Below are 20016 nucleotides of genomic sequence, written 5' to 3'. Positions count from 1 at the left end.
TCCTATGGGGAGAGATGTCAATGTAAACTGTTAGAAGAAAACACCCTGTTTTCACTGTTAAGGGTTAATTCCACACTGTCAAGGTTAGGCTTGCACAGATCGGGAGGACCTTGGGAAGGTTCCTGTGATTGAATTGTGCTTCTAGCCTCAACGGTTCTGCCGCTGTCACCCAAAAGCACCTCACATTTAGGTCAGGCTTCGTTTTGGGCCTTGTGCTAAGACCTTTCTGGATGTCAATATCGTTCCCCAAAAACGTCAGAGACAGCTGCTCTTCACATATGTGGCTCTGTATATGGCCCCCAACCATAATCTGGAAATATATTAAATTCAGACTATACATGGATACATAGCACTACCTAGGTGGAACTTGTAAGTCCTCCAAAAAGAGCCAAAACAAACGGATAAAAATCTGTTTTTATAATATGTACCGGTTCATGAGGGTTGCCTAATCACACACATGACATTTTAGAAAGATGTGACCTTTTTAACCCTTTGAAACAGCCCCTATGACCCCAATTCAAGGCACTTCCGGTTGTCACAGGAAGCTGAAAATAAACACATATCCTCATTGGGGTAGGCTTTTACAGAATCCTGAGTTTCAAGTCTTCACGTTAAGAACTGACTGATTTACAGCGTTCGCCACAATAACATCTGCTAACCATGTGTCTTTATATACGGTATGTTATACCATATATGGCATCTTGCCTATGCCGCTCGGTCATTACTCATCCATATATTTATATGTATATATTCTATTCCATCCCTTTACTTGATTTGTATGTATTAGGTAGTTGTTCTGGAACGGTTGTTGTTGAATTGCTAGATTACTTGTTAGATATTACTACAATGTGTCCTAAAATGGTTACCAATACAAGACTGTGTGTGTGTGTGTGTGTGACAAGAACATTTGATTTGATTTGTTTTGATACCTTGCAGTATGGTATGTTACCACCAGGTGGCTTACAAAAATACCCCCTTCTTAGGACCCTGACAGTTTTGTGTGATTTTCAAACCAGGCATATTAGCATGCTATTTGCAGGCTATTCCAATGGTTTCCCTAGTTGAGACCATGGTTTTGGACCTAACTTGGTCAAAGGTCCTAATATGGAAGGTGTTTATATAAGTTGAGGTCCTAATACGATCTCAAAAACGAGAACACACACACACACACACTGGACTCTACCCACACACACACACACACACACACACACACACTGGACTCTACCCACACACACACACACACACACTGGACTCTACCCACACACACACACACACACACAGGACTCTACCCACACACACTGGACTCTACCCACACACACTGGACTCTACCCACACACACACACACTGGACTCTACCCACACACACACACACACACTGGACTCTACCCACACACACACACACACAGGACTCTACCCACACACACTGGACTCTACCCACACACACACACACACTGGACTCTACCCACACACACACACACACTGGACTCTACCCACACACACACACTGGACTCTACCCACACACACACACTGGACTCTACCCACACACACACACTGGACTCTACCCACACACACACACTGGACTCTACCCACACACACACACACACACACAGGACTCTACCCACACACACTGGACTCTACCCACACACACACACACTGGACTCTACCCACACACACACACACTGGACTCTACCCACACACACACACACTGGACTCTACCCACACACACACTGGACTCTACCCACACACACTGGACTCTACCCACACACACTGGACTCTACCCACACACACTGGACTCTACCCACACACACACACACACCTGGACTCTACCCCACACACACACACACTGGACTCTACCCACACACACACAGGACTCTACCCACACACACTGGACTCTACCCACACACACTGGACTCTACCCACACACACTGGACTCTACCCACACACACACACACTGGACTCTACCCACACACACACACACACTGGACTCTACCCACACACACACACACACACACTGGACTCTACCCACACACACACACACACACTGGACTCTACCCACACACACACACACACACTGGACTCTACCCACACACACACACTGGACTCTACCCACACACACACACACTGGACTCTACCCACACACACACACACACACTGGACTCACACACACACACACTGGACTCTACCCACACACACACACTGGACTCTACCCACACACACACACACACACTGGACTCTACCCACACACACACACACTGGACTCTACACACACACACACTGGACTCTACCCACACACACACACACACTGGACTCTACCCACACACACACACTGGACTCTACCCACACACACACACACACACTGGACTCTACCCACACACACACTGGACTCTACACACACACACACTGGACTCTACCCACACACACACACACACTGGACTCTACCCACACACACACACACACCGGACTCTACCCACACACACACTGGACTCTACCCACACACACACACACACTGGACTCTACCCACACACACACTGGACTCTACCCACACACACTGGACTCTACCCACACACACACACACACTGGACTCTACCCACACACACACACACACTGGACTCTACCCACACACACACTGGACTCTACCCACACACACACACACACTGGACTCTACCCACACACACACTGGACTCTACCCACACACACACTGGACTCTACCCACACACACACTGGACTCTACCCACACTGGACTCTACCCACACACACACACACACACTGGACTCTACCCACACACACACTGGACTCTACCCACACTGGACTCTACCCACACACACACACACACTGGACTCTACCCACACACACACACACACACACTGGACTCTACCCCCACACACACACACACACTGGACTCTACCCACACACACACACTGGACTCTACCCACACACACACACACACACTGGACTCTACCCACACACACACACACACACACTGGACTCTACCCCACACACACACACACACACTGGACTCTACCCACACACACACACACACACGGGACTCTACACACACACACACGTGACGTTATCTACACACACACACACACACACTGGACTCTACACACACACACACACACTGGACTCTACCCACACGCACACACACTGGACTCTACCCACACACACACACACTGGACTCTACCCACACACACACACACACACTGGACTCTACCCACACACACACACACTGGACTCTACCCACACACACACACTGGACTCTACCCACACACACACACACACACTGGACTCTACCCACACACACACACACACACTGGACTCTACCCACACACACACACTGGACTCTACCCACACACACACACACACACACCACACACTGGACTCTACCCACACACACACACACACACTGGACTCTACCCACACACACTGGACTCTACCCACACACACACACTGGACTCTACCCACACACACTGGACTCTACCCACACACACACACACACACTGGACTCTACCCACACACACTGGACTCTACCCACACACACACCACTGGACTCTACCCACACACACACACACACACTGGACTCTACCCACACACACACACACACACACTGGACTCTACCCACACACACACACACACACACTGGACTCTACCCACACACACACACACACACACTGGACTCTACCCACACACACACACACACACACTGGACTCTACCCACACACACACACACACACACACTGGACTCTACCCACACACACACACTGGACTCTACCCACACACACACACTGGACTCTACCCACACACACACACACTGGACTCTACCCACACACACACACACTGGACTCTACCCACACACACACACACTGGACTCTACCCACACACACACACTGGACTCTACCCACACACACACACACACACTGGACTCTACCCACACACACACACACACTGGACTCTACCCACACACACACACACACACTGGACTCTACCCACACACACACACACACACACACACACTGGACTCTACCCACACACACACACACACACTGGACTCTACCCACACACACACACACACACACTGGACTCTACCCACACACACACACACACACTGGACTCTACCCACACACACACACACACATGGACTCTACCCACACACACACACACACTGGACTCTACCCACACACACACACACACACTGGACTCTACCCACACACACACACACACACTGGACTCTACCCACACACACACACACTGGACTCTACCCACACACACACACACACTGGACTCTACCCACACACACACACACACTGGACTCTACCCACACACACACACACACTGGACTCTACCCACACACACACACACACTGGACTCTACCCACACACACACACACTGGACTCTACCCACACACACACACACACACTGGACTCTACCCACACACACACACACACACTGGACTCTACCCACACACACACCACACACACACACTGGACTCTACCCACACACACACACACACACTGGACTCTACCCACACACACACACACTGGACTCTACCCACACACACACACTGGACTCTACCCACACACACACACTGGACTCTACCCACACACACACACTGGACTCTACCCACACACACACACACACTGGACTCTACCCACACACACACACACACACTGGACTCTACCCACACACACACACACTGGACTCTACCCACACACACACACACTGGACTCTACCCACACACACACACACTGGACTCTACCCACACACACACACTGGACTCTACACACACACTGGACTCTACCCACACACACTGGACTCTACCCACACACACACACACACACTGGACTCTACCCACACACACACACACACTGGACTCTACCCACACACACACACACACACTGGACTCTACCCACACACACACACACACTGGACTCTACCCACACACACACACACACTGGACTCTACCCACACACACACACACTGGACTCTACCCACACACACACACACTGGACTCTACCCACACACACACACACTGGACTCTACCCACACACACACACACACTGGACTCTACCCACACACACACACACACACTGGACTCTACCCACACACACACACACACACTGGACTCTACCCACACACACTGGACTCTACCCACACACACTGGACTCTACCCACACACACTGGACACACACACACACACACACACACACTGGACACACACACACACACACACACACACACACACACACACACACACACACACACACACTGGACTCTACCCACACACACACACACCCACACACACTGGACTCTACCCACACACACTGGACTCTACCCACACACACTGGACTCTACCCACACACACACACACACACTGGACTCTACCCACACACACACACACACTGGACTCTACCCACACACACACACACACACACGGGACTCTACCCACACACACACACACACACTGGACTCTACCCACACACACACTGGACTCTACACACACACACACTGGACTCTACCCACACACACACACACACACTGGACTCTACCCACACACACACACACACACTGGACTCTACCCACACACACACACACACACTGGACTCTACCCACACACACACACTGGACTCTACCCACACACACACACTGGACTCTACCCACACACACACACTGGACTCTACCCACACACACACACTGGACTCTACCCACACACACACACTGGACTCTACCCACACACACTACACACACACACACTGGACTCTACCCACACACACACTGGACTCTACCCACACACACACACACTGGACTCTACCCACACACACTGGACTCTACCCACACACACACACACTGGACTCTACCCACACACACACACACACACACTAGGACTCTACCCACACACACTGGACTCTACCCACACACACTGGACTCTACCCACACACACACACACACACTGGACTCTACCCCACACACACACACACACTGGACTCTACCCACACACACACACACACACTGGACTCTACCCACACACACTGGACTCTACCCACACACACTGGACTCTACCCACACACACTGGACTCTACCCACACACACACACACACACTGGACTCTACCCACACACACACACACACTGGACTCTACCCACCACACACACACACACTGGACTCTACCCACACACACACACTGGACTCTACCCACACATGGACTCTACCCACACACACACACACACTGGACTCTACCCACACACACACACACACACTGGACTCTACACACACACACACACACTGGACTCTACCCACACACACACACTGGACTCTACCCACACACACACACACACACTGGACTCTACCCACACACACACACACACACACTGGACTCTACCCACACACACACACACACACTGGACTCTACCCACACACACACACACTGGACTCTACCCACACACACACACACTGGACTCTACCCACACACACACACTGGACTCTACCCACACCACACACACACACACTGGACTCTACCCACACACACACACACACACACACACTGGACTCTACCCACACACACTGGACTCTACCCACACACACACACACTGGACTCTACCCACGACACACACTGGACTCTACCCACACACACACACACACTGGACTCTACCCACACACACACACACACTGGACTCTACCCACACACACACACACACTGGACTCTACCCACACACACACACACACTGGACTCTACCCACACACACACACACACTGGACTCTACCCACACACACACACACTGGACTCTACCCACACACACACACACACTGGACTCTACCCACACACACACACACACTGGACTCTACCCACACACACACACACACACTGGACTCTACCCACACACACACACACACACTGGACTCTACCCACACACACACACACACTGGACTCTACCCACACACACACACACACACTGGACTCTACCCACACACACACACACACACTGGACTCTACCCACACCACCCACACACACTGGACTCTACCCACACACACACACACACACTGGACTCTACCCACACACACACACACACACTGGACTCTACCCACCACACACACACACACTGGACTCTACCCACACACACACACACACTGGACTCTACCCACACACACACACACACTGGACTCTACCCACACACACACACACACTGGACTCTACCCACACACACACACACACTGGACTCTACCCACACACACACACACACTGGACTCTACCCACACACTGGACTCTACCCACACACACACTGGACTCTACCCACACACACACTGGACTCTACCCACACACACACTGGACTCTACCCACACTGGACTCTACCCACACACACACACACACACTGGACTCTACCCACACACACACTGGACTCTACCCACACACACACACACCACACACACTGGACTCTACCCACACACACACACACACACACTGGACTCTACCCCCACACACACACACACACTGGACTCTACCCACACACACACTGGACTCTACCCACACACACACACACACACTGGACTCTACCCACACACACACACACACACACTGGACTCTACCCACACACACACACACACACTGGACTCTACCCACACACACACACACTGGACTCTACCCACACACACACACACTGGACTCTACCCACACACACACACACACACTGGACTCTACCCACACACACACACTGGACTCTACCCACACACACACACACACACACACACACACTGGACTCTACCCACAGACACACACTGGACTCTACCCACACACACACACACACACACTGGACTCTACCCACACACACACACACTGGACTCTACCCACACACACACACACACACTGGACTCTACCCACACACACACACACACTGGACTCTACCCACACACACACACACACACTGGACTCTACCCACACACACACACACTGGACTCTACCCACACACACACACTGGACTCTACCCACACACACACTGGACTCTACCCACACACACACACACACACTGGACTCTACCACACACACGCTGGACTCTACCCACACACACACACTGGACTCTACCCACACACACTGGACTCTACCCACACACACACACACACACTGGACTCTACCCACACACACACACACTGGACTCTACCCACACACACACACACTGGACTCTACCCACACACACACACACTGGACTCTACCCACACACACACACACTGGACTCTACCCACACACACACACACACACACTGGACTCTACCCACACACACACACACACACACACTGGACTCTACCCACACACACACACACACACACACACTGGACTCTACCCACACACACACACACACACACTGGACTCTACCCACACACACACACACTGGACTCTACCCACACACACACACACTGGACTCTACCCACACGCACACACACACTGGACTCTACCCACACACACACACACACACACTGGACTCTACCCACACACACACACACTGGACTCTACCCACACACACACACACACACTGGACTCTACCCACACACACACACACTGGACTCTACCCACACACACACACACACACTGGACTCTACCCACACACACACACTGGACTCTACCCACACACACACACTGGACTCTACCCACACACACACTGGACTCTACCCACACACACACACACACACTGGACTCTACCCACACACGCTGGACTCTACCCACACACACACACTGGACTCTACCCACACACACTGGACTCTACCCACACACACACACACACACTGGACTCTACCCCACACACACACTGGACTCTACCCACACACACACACTGGACTCTACCCACACACACACACACTGGACTCTACCCACACACACACACACTGGACTCTACCCACACACACACACACACACACACTGGACTCTACCCACACACACACACACACACACACTGGACTCTACCCACACACACACACACACACACACACACTGGACTCTACCCACACACACACACACACACACTGGACTCTACCCACACACACACACTGGACTCTACCCACACACACACACACTGGACTCTACCCACACACACACACACTGGACTCTACCCACACACACACACTGGACTCTACCCACACACACACACTGGACTCTACCCACACACACACACTGGACTCTACCCACACACACACACACACACTGGACTCTACCCACACACACACACACACTGGACTCTACCCACACACACACACACACACTGGACTCTACCCACACACACACACACACACACACACACTGGACTCTACCCACACACACACACACACACACTGGACTCTACCCACACACACACACACACACACACTGGACTCTACCCACACACACACACACACACTGGACTCTACCCACACACACACACACACAGGACTCTACCCACACACACAGGACTCTACCCACACACCCACACACAGACTGGACTCTACCCACACACACACACACACTGGACTCTACCCACACACACACTGGACTCTACCCACACACACACACACACTGGACTCTACCCACCCACACACACACACTGGACTCTACCCACACACACACACACTGGACTCTACCCACACACACACACACTGGACTCTACCCACACACACACACTGGACTCTACCCACACACACACACTGGACTCTACCCACACACACACACTGGACTCTACCCACACACACACACACACACTGGACTCTACCCACACACACACACACACTGGACTCTACCCACACACACACTGGACTCTACCCACACACACACACACACACACACACTGGACTCTACCCACACACACACACACACACACTGGACTCTACCCACACACACACACACACACACTGGACTCTACCCACACACACACACACACACTGGACTCTACCCACACACACACACACACAGGACTCTACCCACACACACAGGACTCTACCCACACACACACACACACTGGACTCTACCCACACACACACACACACTGGACTCTACCCACACACACTGGACTCTACCCACACACACACACACACTGGACTCTACCCACACACACACACACACTGGACTCTACCCACACACACACACACACACTGGACTCTACCCACACACACACACACACTGGACTCTACCCACACACACTGGACTCTACCCACACACACTGGACTCTACCCACACACACACACACACTGGACTCTACCCACACACACACACACACTGGACTCTACCCACACACACACACACACTGGACTCTACCCACACACACACACACTGGACTCTACCCACACACACACTGGACTCTACCCACACACACACTGGACTCTACCCACACACACTGGACTCTACCCACACACACTGGACTCTACCCACACACACACACACACTGGACTCTACCCACACACACACACACACTGGACTCTACCCACACACACACACACACTGGACTCTACCCACACACACACACACTGGACTCTACCCACACACACACTGGACTCTACCCACACACACACACACACTGGACTCTACCCACACACACACACACACACTGGACTCTACCCACACACACACACACACTGGACTCTACCCACACACACACACACACTGGACTCTACCCACACACACACACACTGGACTCTACCCACACACACACACACACTGGACTCTACCCACACACACACACACACTGGACTCTACCCACACACACACACACTGGACTCTACCCACACACACACACACTGGACTCTACCCCACACACACACACACTGGACTCTACCCACACACACACACACTGGACTCTACCCACACACACACACACTGGACTCTACCCACACACACACACACACACACACTGGACTCTACCCACACACACACACACACACTGGACTCTACCCACACACACACACACACACACACTGGACTCTACCCACACACACACACACAGGACTCTACCCACACACACACACACACACACACACACACACTGGACTCTACCCACACACACACACACACACACACTGGACTCTACCCACACACACACACACACTGGACTCTACCCACACACACACACACACTGGACTCTACCCACACACACACACACTGGACTCTACCCACACACACACACACACACACTGGACTCTACCCACACACACTGGACTCTACCCACACACACTGGTCTCTACCACACACACACACACTGGACTCTACCCACACACACACACACACTGGACTCTACCCCACACACACACACACTGGACTCTACCCACACACACACACACTGGACTCTACCCACACACACACACACTAGACTCTACCCACACACACACACACTGGACTCTACCCACACACACACACACAGGACTCTACCCCCACACACACACACACAGGACTCTACCCACACACACACACTGGACTCTACCCACACACACACACACTGGACTCTACCCACCCACTGACACCCCAACACACACATACCATGGACACGCATGCAAACTCACGCCACACACACACACACTTTCACACACGCTGCTGCTACAGCTCAGTCTATCATCTATCCAGTTCCCCAGTCACGTTACCCTTGCCTATACAGTGACTTGACTTATTCGACATTTTATTGTGTTAGACTGAATTCAAAATGTATTAAATATATTATTTCTCACCCATCTACACACAATAACCCATAATGACAAAATGAAAACTTGTTTTTAAACATTTTTGCAAATGTATTGAAAATTAAACCCCAAAATATCTAATTTACATACAGTTGAAGTCAGAAGTTTACATACACTTAGGTTGGAGTCAATAAAACTCATTTTTCAACCACTCCACAAATTTCTTGTTAACAAACCATAGTTTTGGCAAGTCGGTTATGACAAGTCTTTTTTCCAACAATTGTTGACAGACACATTATTTCACGTATAATTCACTGGATCACACGTCCAGTGGGTCAGAAGTTTACATACACTAAGTTGACTGAGCTTTTAAACAGCTTGGAAAATGCCATAAATTGATGCCATGGCTTTAGAAGCTTCTGATAGGCTAATTGAAATCATTTGAGTGGATGTGGATGTATTTCAAGGCCTACCTTCAAACTCACTGCCTCTTTGCTTGCCATCATGGGAAAATCAAAAGAAAATCAGCCAAGACCCCCCCAAAAAAATGGTAGACCTCCACAAGTCTGGTTCATCCTTGGGAGCAATTTCCAAAAGCCTGAAGGTACCACGTTCATCTGTACAAACAATGGTACGCAAGTATAAACACCATTGGACCACGCAGCCGTCATACCGCTCAGGAAGGAGACGCATTCTGTCTCCTAGAAATGAACGTACTTTGGTGCAAAAAGTGCAAATCAATCCCAGAACAACAGCAAAGGACCTTGTGAAGATGCTGGAGGAAACAGGTACAAAAGTATCTATATCCACAGTAAAACGAGTCCTATATCGACATAACCTGAAAGGCCGCTCACCAAGGAAGAAGCCACTGCTCCAAAACCACCATAAAAAAGCCAGACTACGGTTTGCAACTGCACAGACCATACTTTTTGGAGAAATGTCCTCTGGTCTGATGAAACAAAAATAGAACTGTTTGGCCAAAATGACCATCGTTATGTTTGGAGGAAAAAGGGGGAGGCTTGCAAGCCGAAGAACACCATCCCAACCGCGAAGCAAGGGGTGGCAGCATCATGTTGTGGGGGTGCTTTCCAGCAAGAGGGGCTGGTGCATTTCACAAAATAGATGGCATCATGAGGATGGAAAATTACGTGGATATATTGAAGCAACATCAAGACATCAGTCAGGAAGTAAAAGCTTGGTCGCTAATGGGTCTTCCAAATGGACAATGACCCCAAGCATACTTCCAAAGTTGTGGCAAAATGGCTTAAGGACAAGAAAGTCAAGGTATTGAAGTGGCCATCAAAGCCCCGACCTCAATCTTATAGAAAATTTGTTGGCATAACTGAAAAAGTGCGTGTGAGCAAGGAGGCCTAGAAACCTGTCTGAGTTACACCAGCTCTGTCAGGAGGAATGGGCCAAAATTCACCCAACTTATTGTGGGAAGCTTGTGGAAGGCTACCCGAAACGTTTGACCCAAGATAAACAATTTAAGGCAATGCTACCAAATACTAATTGAGTGTATGTAAACTTCTGACTCACTGGGAATGTGATGAAAGAAATAAAAGCTGAAATAAATCATTCTCTCCACTAATATTCTGACATTTCGCAATCTTAAAATAAAGTGGTGATCCTAACTGACCTAAGACAGGGAATTTTTACTAGGAATAAATGTCAGGAATTGTGAAAAACTGATTTTAAATGTATTTGACTAAGGTGTATGTAAACTTCTGACTTCAAATGTAAGTATTCACACCCCTGAGTCAATCATTTGTAGAGCACCTTTGGCATCAATTACAGCTATGAGTCTTTCTGGGTAAGTCTCTAAAAGCTTTGCACACCTGGATTGTGCAACATTTGCCTATTATTATTTTCAAAATTCTTCAAGCTCAAATTGGTTGATGATCATTGCTAGACAAACATTTGAGGGCATGTCATAGATTTTCAAGTAGATTTAAGTCAAAACTAACTTGGCCACTCAGGAACATTCATTGTCTTCTTGGTAGGCAACTCCATTGTAGATTTGTAAATGTGTTTTAGGTCATTGCCCTATAGAAAGTGAATTCATGTCCCAGTGTCTGGTGAAAAGCAGACTGTTTACAGGTTTTCCTCTAGGATTTTGCCTGTGCTTAGCTCTATTCCTGTTGTTTACGAAGCATGTGACAAATAGAATTTGACAAAAAATTTATTTCAAAACGATTAAAATATATATATGTACATGTTGCCTATTTACACTATATATATAGACAAAAGCAGACACCCCTTCAAAATAGTGGATTCGGCTACTTCAGCCACACCCGTTGCTGACAGTTGTCTAAATAAAACGAGCACACAGCCATGCAATCTCCATAGACAAACAATGTCAGTAGACTGGCCTTACTGAAGAGTTCAGTGACTTTCAACGTGGCACCGTCATAGTATGCCACCTTTCCAACAAGTCAGTTTGTCAAATTTCTGCCCTGTTAGAGCTGGCCCGGTCAACTGTAAGTGCTGTTATTGTGAAGTGGAAACTTCTAGGAGCAACAAGGGTTCAGCCACAAAGTGGTAGGACACACAAGTTTACAGAACGGGACCACCGGGTGCTAAAGCACATAAACATCATCTGTCATTGGTTGCAACACTCACTACAGAGTTCCAAACTACCTCTGGAAGAAACGTCAGCACAATAACTATTTGACGGGAATTACATGAAATGGGTTTCCGTGGCCGAGCAGCCGCACACAAGCTTAAGATCACCACGCGCAATGTCAAGCATTGGCTGGAGTGGTGTAAAGCTCGCCAGCATTGGACTCTGGAGCAGTGGAAACAAATCTGGGTTTGGCGGATGCCAGGAGAACACTACCTGCCCCGATGCAGTGCCAACTGTAAAGTTAAGTGGAGGAGCAATAATGGTCTGGGGCTGTTTTTCATGGCTTGGACTAGGCCCCTTAGTTCCAGTGAAGGGAAATCTTAATGCTTCAGCATACAATGACATTCTAGATAATTCGGTGCTTCCAACTATGTGGCAACAGTTTGGGGAAGGCCCTTTCCTGTTTCAGCATGACAATGCCCTCATGCACAAAGCGAGGTCCATACAGAAATGGTTTGTCGAGATCGGAGAGGAAGAACTTGACTGGCCTGCACAGAGCCCTGACCTCAACCCCATTGAACACCTTTGGGATGAATTGGAACGCTGACTGCGAGCCAGGCCCAATCGCCCAACATCAGTGCCTGACCTCATTAATGCTCGTGGCTGAATGAAAGCAAGTTCCAGCAGCAATGTTCCAACATCTAGTGGAAAGCCTTCCCAGAAGAGTGGAGGCTGTTATAGCAGCAAAGGGAGGACCAACTCCATATTAATGCTCAATATTTTGGAATGAGATGTTCGACGAGCAGATGTCCACATACATTACATGACCAAAAGTATATTTTAAAGCAGTCATCTCCGGTTTCATTTATCCTTCACTTGTTTGTAACAATTGCAAATATTTGCAGTCAACTTTGTTCTGAAGTTATCGTTGATCACAATTAGACAGATAAACATCTTGATTCTATGTTTAGCAGAGATCTTCTGTGAGTAAAGTGACGCAGAAGGGTAAAAAACGACACTTAGCTGTTTTACGAGTGGTCTGAGGCAGTCGGTAAATAACGAGCGCTTTCAAGTGCAACTTCAGTAACAACGGTTTTGGGAAACAGCACAGAGATTTACCGACGCTCCTACGAAGGTTCTAACGGTGAACTTAGCCTTAAAATGCTTTTGGGAAACGGAGCCCAGGTTCTTCCCCAAGTTTACTAGCCTCGTCGCAGAGGGGTTCAGGTCCATTACCCTGCAGATGAAAGGCAGGCCAGAGCATAAAGTGGTAAACCAAGTTTACTAGAAAACCTAGTAGCTAACTACACACAGATGGGCTGTGTAGGGCTGTTCAGTGCAGTGTCTGGGGACATGAAGCTTTCTAGCCTACATTTCAAAGAAAGCAATATCTGTCTGTGCTCATCTAGTGGGCTGTGCTCACAACATGGCTACCACAGTGAGGTCACACAGAGCTGAGCTGTATCATCCATCAGCCTCTCCAGCTCTGATCACCAGCAACAGCCAGAACGAGCCCCGCTGGCCACAGGAAGCACCCAGTCCCAGTGACATCATCAAAGCTCGCCATGGCACCACTCTCCAGGCTGCTGGTGCTACTACACACTACAGCCAGTGGGACTGTAGAGGGCTCACAGGGGGAAACAAACAGGATGTTGAATGTACAGTAACTGTGCATCATTCATCCATGTCCTGACAGTATTTCCCATTTATCCTAAAAAGTGGGATTGGGTAGGAATGGCTGGGGTTGGGAAGGACAGAAAGAGAGGGGGAAATTCAGAGTGGAGTTGGAAAGGAGTAGAGACTGGAGAGTAGTAGGAAATACAGACAATGGTAAGGAGAGGCCGATGGCCCAGAGCAGGGCTGGTAAGGGGAGGCCGATGGCCCAGAGCAGGGCTGGTAAGGGGAGGCCGATGGCCCAGAGCAGGGCTGGTAAGGGGAGGCCGATGGCCCAGAGCAGGGCTGGTAAGGGGAGGCCGATGGCCCAGAGCAGGGCTGGTAAGGGGAGGCCGATGGCCCAGAGCAGGGCTGGTAAGGGGAGGCCGATGGCCCAGAGCAGGGCTGGTAAGGAGAGGCCGATGGCCCAGAGCAGGGCTGGTAAGGGGAGGCCGATGGCCCAGAGCAGGGCTGGTAAGGAGAGGCAGAGGCCCAGAGCAGGGCTGGTAAGGAGAGGCAGAGGCCCAGAGCAGGGCTGGTAAGGGGAGGCCGATGGCCCAGAGCAGCGCTGGTAAGGGGAGGCCGATGGCCCAGAGCAGGGCTGGTAAGGAGAGGCAGAGGTGGGGAAAGAGTGGGAACAGGGAAGAGGTTGGGAAGGAGAGTATGTGGTAAAGATCAAAGGCAAGTTTTTGCCACTCCTGCACAAAACACTGAAGGAGGTCGACCACCGCACTTCCTGCTGGAGAGGACTGCTGCTCAGGCAGTCTCACACATGAATTGGATAGCTTCCAACTCTAGCCCGGTGCTGATAGTAAAAAGTGAAGCAGTAGGAATACCAATGAGTTGAATGTCAGTAAAGCCACAGCAACACAGGTTGGACCTCTCACACGTGTGATTCATCATCTGGCAGGGCCCTGCATTTCAGAGTTTGCGGCTCACTGTTTGTATGTATGAATGACTGAAAGAGAGGAGACAGAGAGACACGGAGCTGAAATCCACTGACAGCTCTGATTCCGAGTAGCATATAACAGCTATGTCCCGACAGGCAACTTGGGTATTAGACATTAGCTTCTGGCTCAGCTAGCATAACATTACTTGCCTTTAACGACTGGAATAAACCAAAAGGTTAAACACAGAAGCCAGGGGGTGTTCAGTTCTCTGTGGAGGAAGAGAAAAGACTGCAGCAGCGATGATGACATCCTACATTTTCTTCTCTAGCTACATGAGACCATTACATAACAAGCAATCACTCACTTCTCCTGGATTTTAACAAGATTTTTTTTCATGAGGAGAGTGAGGCAGGAATGTTCCTCACGCAACTGCCTGGGCTGTGTCACATGGTGAGTGACATGGCCTGGATGTCTGTGGAATGACGGCATTGGCTGTTTATGCAGGTGTACAACACATGTGCAGAGACACCTGGGACAGGTATGACTGACTGACAGGTAGGAGGCGGGACTTTCTTCTGGCCCACCACGTGAGAAATAGGAAGTAAGATCAGACTACTTCCTCCACACCACCTAGCCTGCTTTGTGAACACGGCAAAGGTAACATGACTCAAAGCCAGATAATAATGGGAAGTAAAGGGTGTGGTAACGCAGCATGGGGAAAGTTACTACCGAGACACAAAAAACGTCAACACATCTACTCTCAAGAAACGGGCGGCTCAACCACCGTAGGGAGCGTGTGCGAGCAGTGTCCGTCTTCACACTGGACAGAAACCTGCCAAGAAGCCAGAGTTAGTTTCAAACATTACGCAACACAGCCTGACCTAAATCCACGAGGAAATCCGGTTAAACCACATGCCCGATGAACCGATTAACAACATTAAACGGCGTCCAATTGTATCAACCAACCTGGTGTTTACAGGTAGCTCCTACCTGTATGGAGAGTGAAATAAGGGGGGTGGGTGCATTCTCTCTCTGAATTGTCATCTGAAGACATTCGCCTACCACCCAAGGCTAGCCAGGTAGTTTATTGACATAGATCAAATTGACACACTGGGGTGTAAAACTAGTTTATAGACACTGTATACCTGTTTTGTTGACATAAGTGTAGGCCTGTACAATTCTATTGTACATTACACCAATTTAAAATACCCAAGGTTAAAGAGTGCAATCAATGAAGATCATATTTCATGAGGACACATTGCTTCTATTGAAATATAATTTCCTGTGAAGTGTCAATTGATAACAAAACGCGTTATATAATATCAATATCAGGCCGTCACATTAAATAGCGCCCTGCACATCAGAGATAATTTGCCAGTGAGACATTGTAACGCTACATTGGACACATTCTTCACTGATTGCTGCATCTCAAAAACCCGAGGAGAGCAGTCGACTGAATTGAATCGTGTGATTGCCTATGAGAAAGTATTGTGTGGACAACAGAACAATGAATGGCAAGTGTTGTAGCATGCCAGACAGATTGTTCTGAACACACAGGCGGCTTCCGAAATCTGCCAAGGCATTATGCAACGCTGGTACGAATAATAATTCGTAGCCGGGTCGATGGGTTTACCAGATCCTAACACTGGCCCAGGTCTAGGCCAACAAAACTGAGGCGCACATTCTTGTTAACAGTGGTTTGGCTCGTTTGGGTGCTTCCATGCTATGCAGGTGTGTCAGGGAACACCCGAGGCCTCGGGGCTTGACAAACTTTCTACCGCCCAAATGTCACTGTGTCCTGGGATATCAACATTCCCTTTTCCTTAACCCCGTTCAACCCGTCTAGCCGAAGCCAATGGAAGGACCGTCAGTGCCAGTGGCGAGAGTTGTTCCCCTTCGATTGATATTGAGGCATCAATTACACAGGTTTCAATTCATCCTGAAACGGGTAAACATCATCCATGAGCAATTAGTAAAGAAAGTATAACTGATAAACTTACCATGCATTTCCTGCCGAGGTAATTGAAGAGACAGTCGTTCTCTTGTGGGGTTAGCAGTATGGATCCCTTGTTAGCGGGCCGCCGTTGCGGCAGATGGCCACTCATGACTGACAATCAACCAAAAGGTGTGTTATGATTCCGATTCGTCGTTGTATGAAACCCAAACAAATAGTCATTGATCTGCCGTGGCCTGCAACCGGACCCTCACATCGATGCACGTCTGACCACAACCCGATAGAAACCGCTTTAGTATGCGAACATTCCCGTTAGTTCCAAACACAACGCAAGGTCCTCCTTCAATCCAAATTATGAGAACATTACTGCAACGTCCTGAAGACGGTAGATACTAAAGTTTCATCGGAACTCCAGCGCGAACAGCAGCAGATTTGTGGCTCAATCCAACATGGCAGTCAGTGGGAATAAACCAAACACGTAACAGGGGGAGTGCGCACTTTTGAAATGCAGGACTAGATCATCTTGAGAGCATGAAACGGTTGTTACACAACATGTATCACATAAACATGTATAATCTTTATATTAAAAATGAACGCAAATTCGTCAAAAGAAGCGCAATTAAAATATTTTTTGAGAGAACGGTACGATCCAGTCCGCCTATGCTTATACCAAAGATTCTTATAACTAACCCAAAATGGAACAAAGCCTGACGTTGAAACGTGAACAAATGAAGCACAGTGGGCAGAACGAGCAAGGAGGTGGGGCGAGGCAAGCACGAACTAGTGAGATCCTATTGGCGCGTTCAAGCATTCATTTACATATATCCGTTAGGGAACGCCTACTATGTTAAGTGCGCCTGTGCGATAACTCTAATTGAACCTTGCAGTCCTTCTAAACGCAATTTTTTTGAAACCTTGGCAAAGGGTCATGTCTACAAAACGCAGTCCACTCTGTTTGTTACAGATTCTGGTTTTGGAAACAGAAAACTGTATGTTTAATTGATGAGAAAACGTGCAGAATATTGGCCATAATCTGTCTCGCTCCATCTTCTCCCGCTGCCGGCCACTGGGCTTCCTCTCGTCACCATATTTGTCAGTGAGTGGACACGCCAACCGGATGCTTCACATCTATACATCCGGTAAAATCTGGCTCGTTGTTTTATCTTTGGTTATTCCTGAACGCAACCAGGATCCCGGACGTTCCCGACTTGCTAAATTCAACCAGTTATTAAATCGGAAAATTTCCGAGTTTCCGAGTTCAGACTAGCAAGTGAACACAGCATTATCATGAGGATAAGTAGGAGATGAGGCTATGGTGGAGTAGGCCTAGGCCTGGAC

The 20016-nt window shown here is 49.4% G+C and overlaps 1 protein-coding gene across 3 annotated transcripts in view; it reads right to left on the bottom strand.

Moving 5' to 3' along the window:
* The window catches only part of LOC139565626 (actin nucleation-promoting factor WASL-like), a 66808-nt gene extending 47408 nt beyond the window's left edge, over positions 1-19400 (bottom strand). For 2 of the 3 annotated variants that reach the window (XM_071386075.1, XM_071386076.1), the window contains exon 1: positions 18725-19400. In XM_071386075.1, coding sequence (XP_071242176.1) covers positions 18725-18829 — 105 coding nt within the window. In that variant the 5' untranslated portion in view covers positions 18830-19400. The remainder of the gene's footprint in view (positions 1-18724) is intronic. The other variant, XM_071386077.1, reaches the window with a different exon arrangement.
* Between the last annotated feature and the right edge of the window lie 616 nt (positions 19401-20016).

Source organism: Salvelinus alpinus, chromosome 37 (genome assembly GCF_045679555.1).
Source record: "Salvelinus alpinus chromosome 37, SLU_Salpinus.1, whole genome shotgun sequence".
Lineage (NCBI taxonomy): Eukaryota > Metazoa > Chordata > Actinopteri > Salmoniformes > Salmonidae > Salvelinus > Salvelinus alpinus.
The sequence above is the reverse complement of the archived record's forward strand: the minus strand, read 5'-3'. Positions and strand labels throughout refer to the sequence as shown.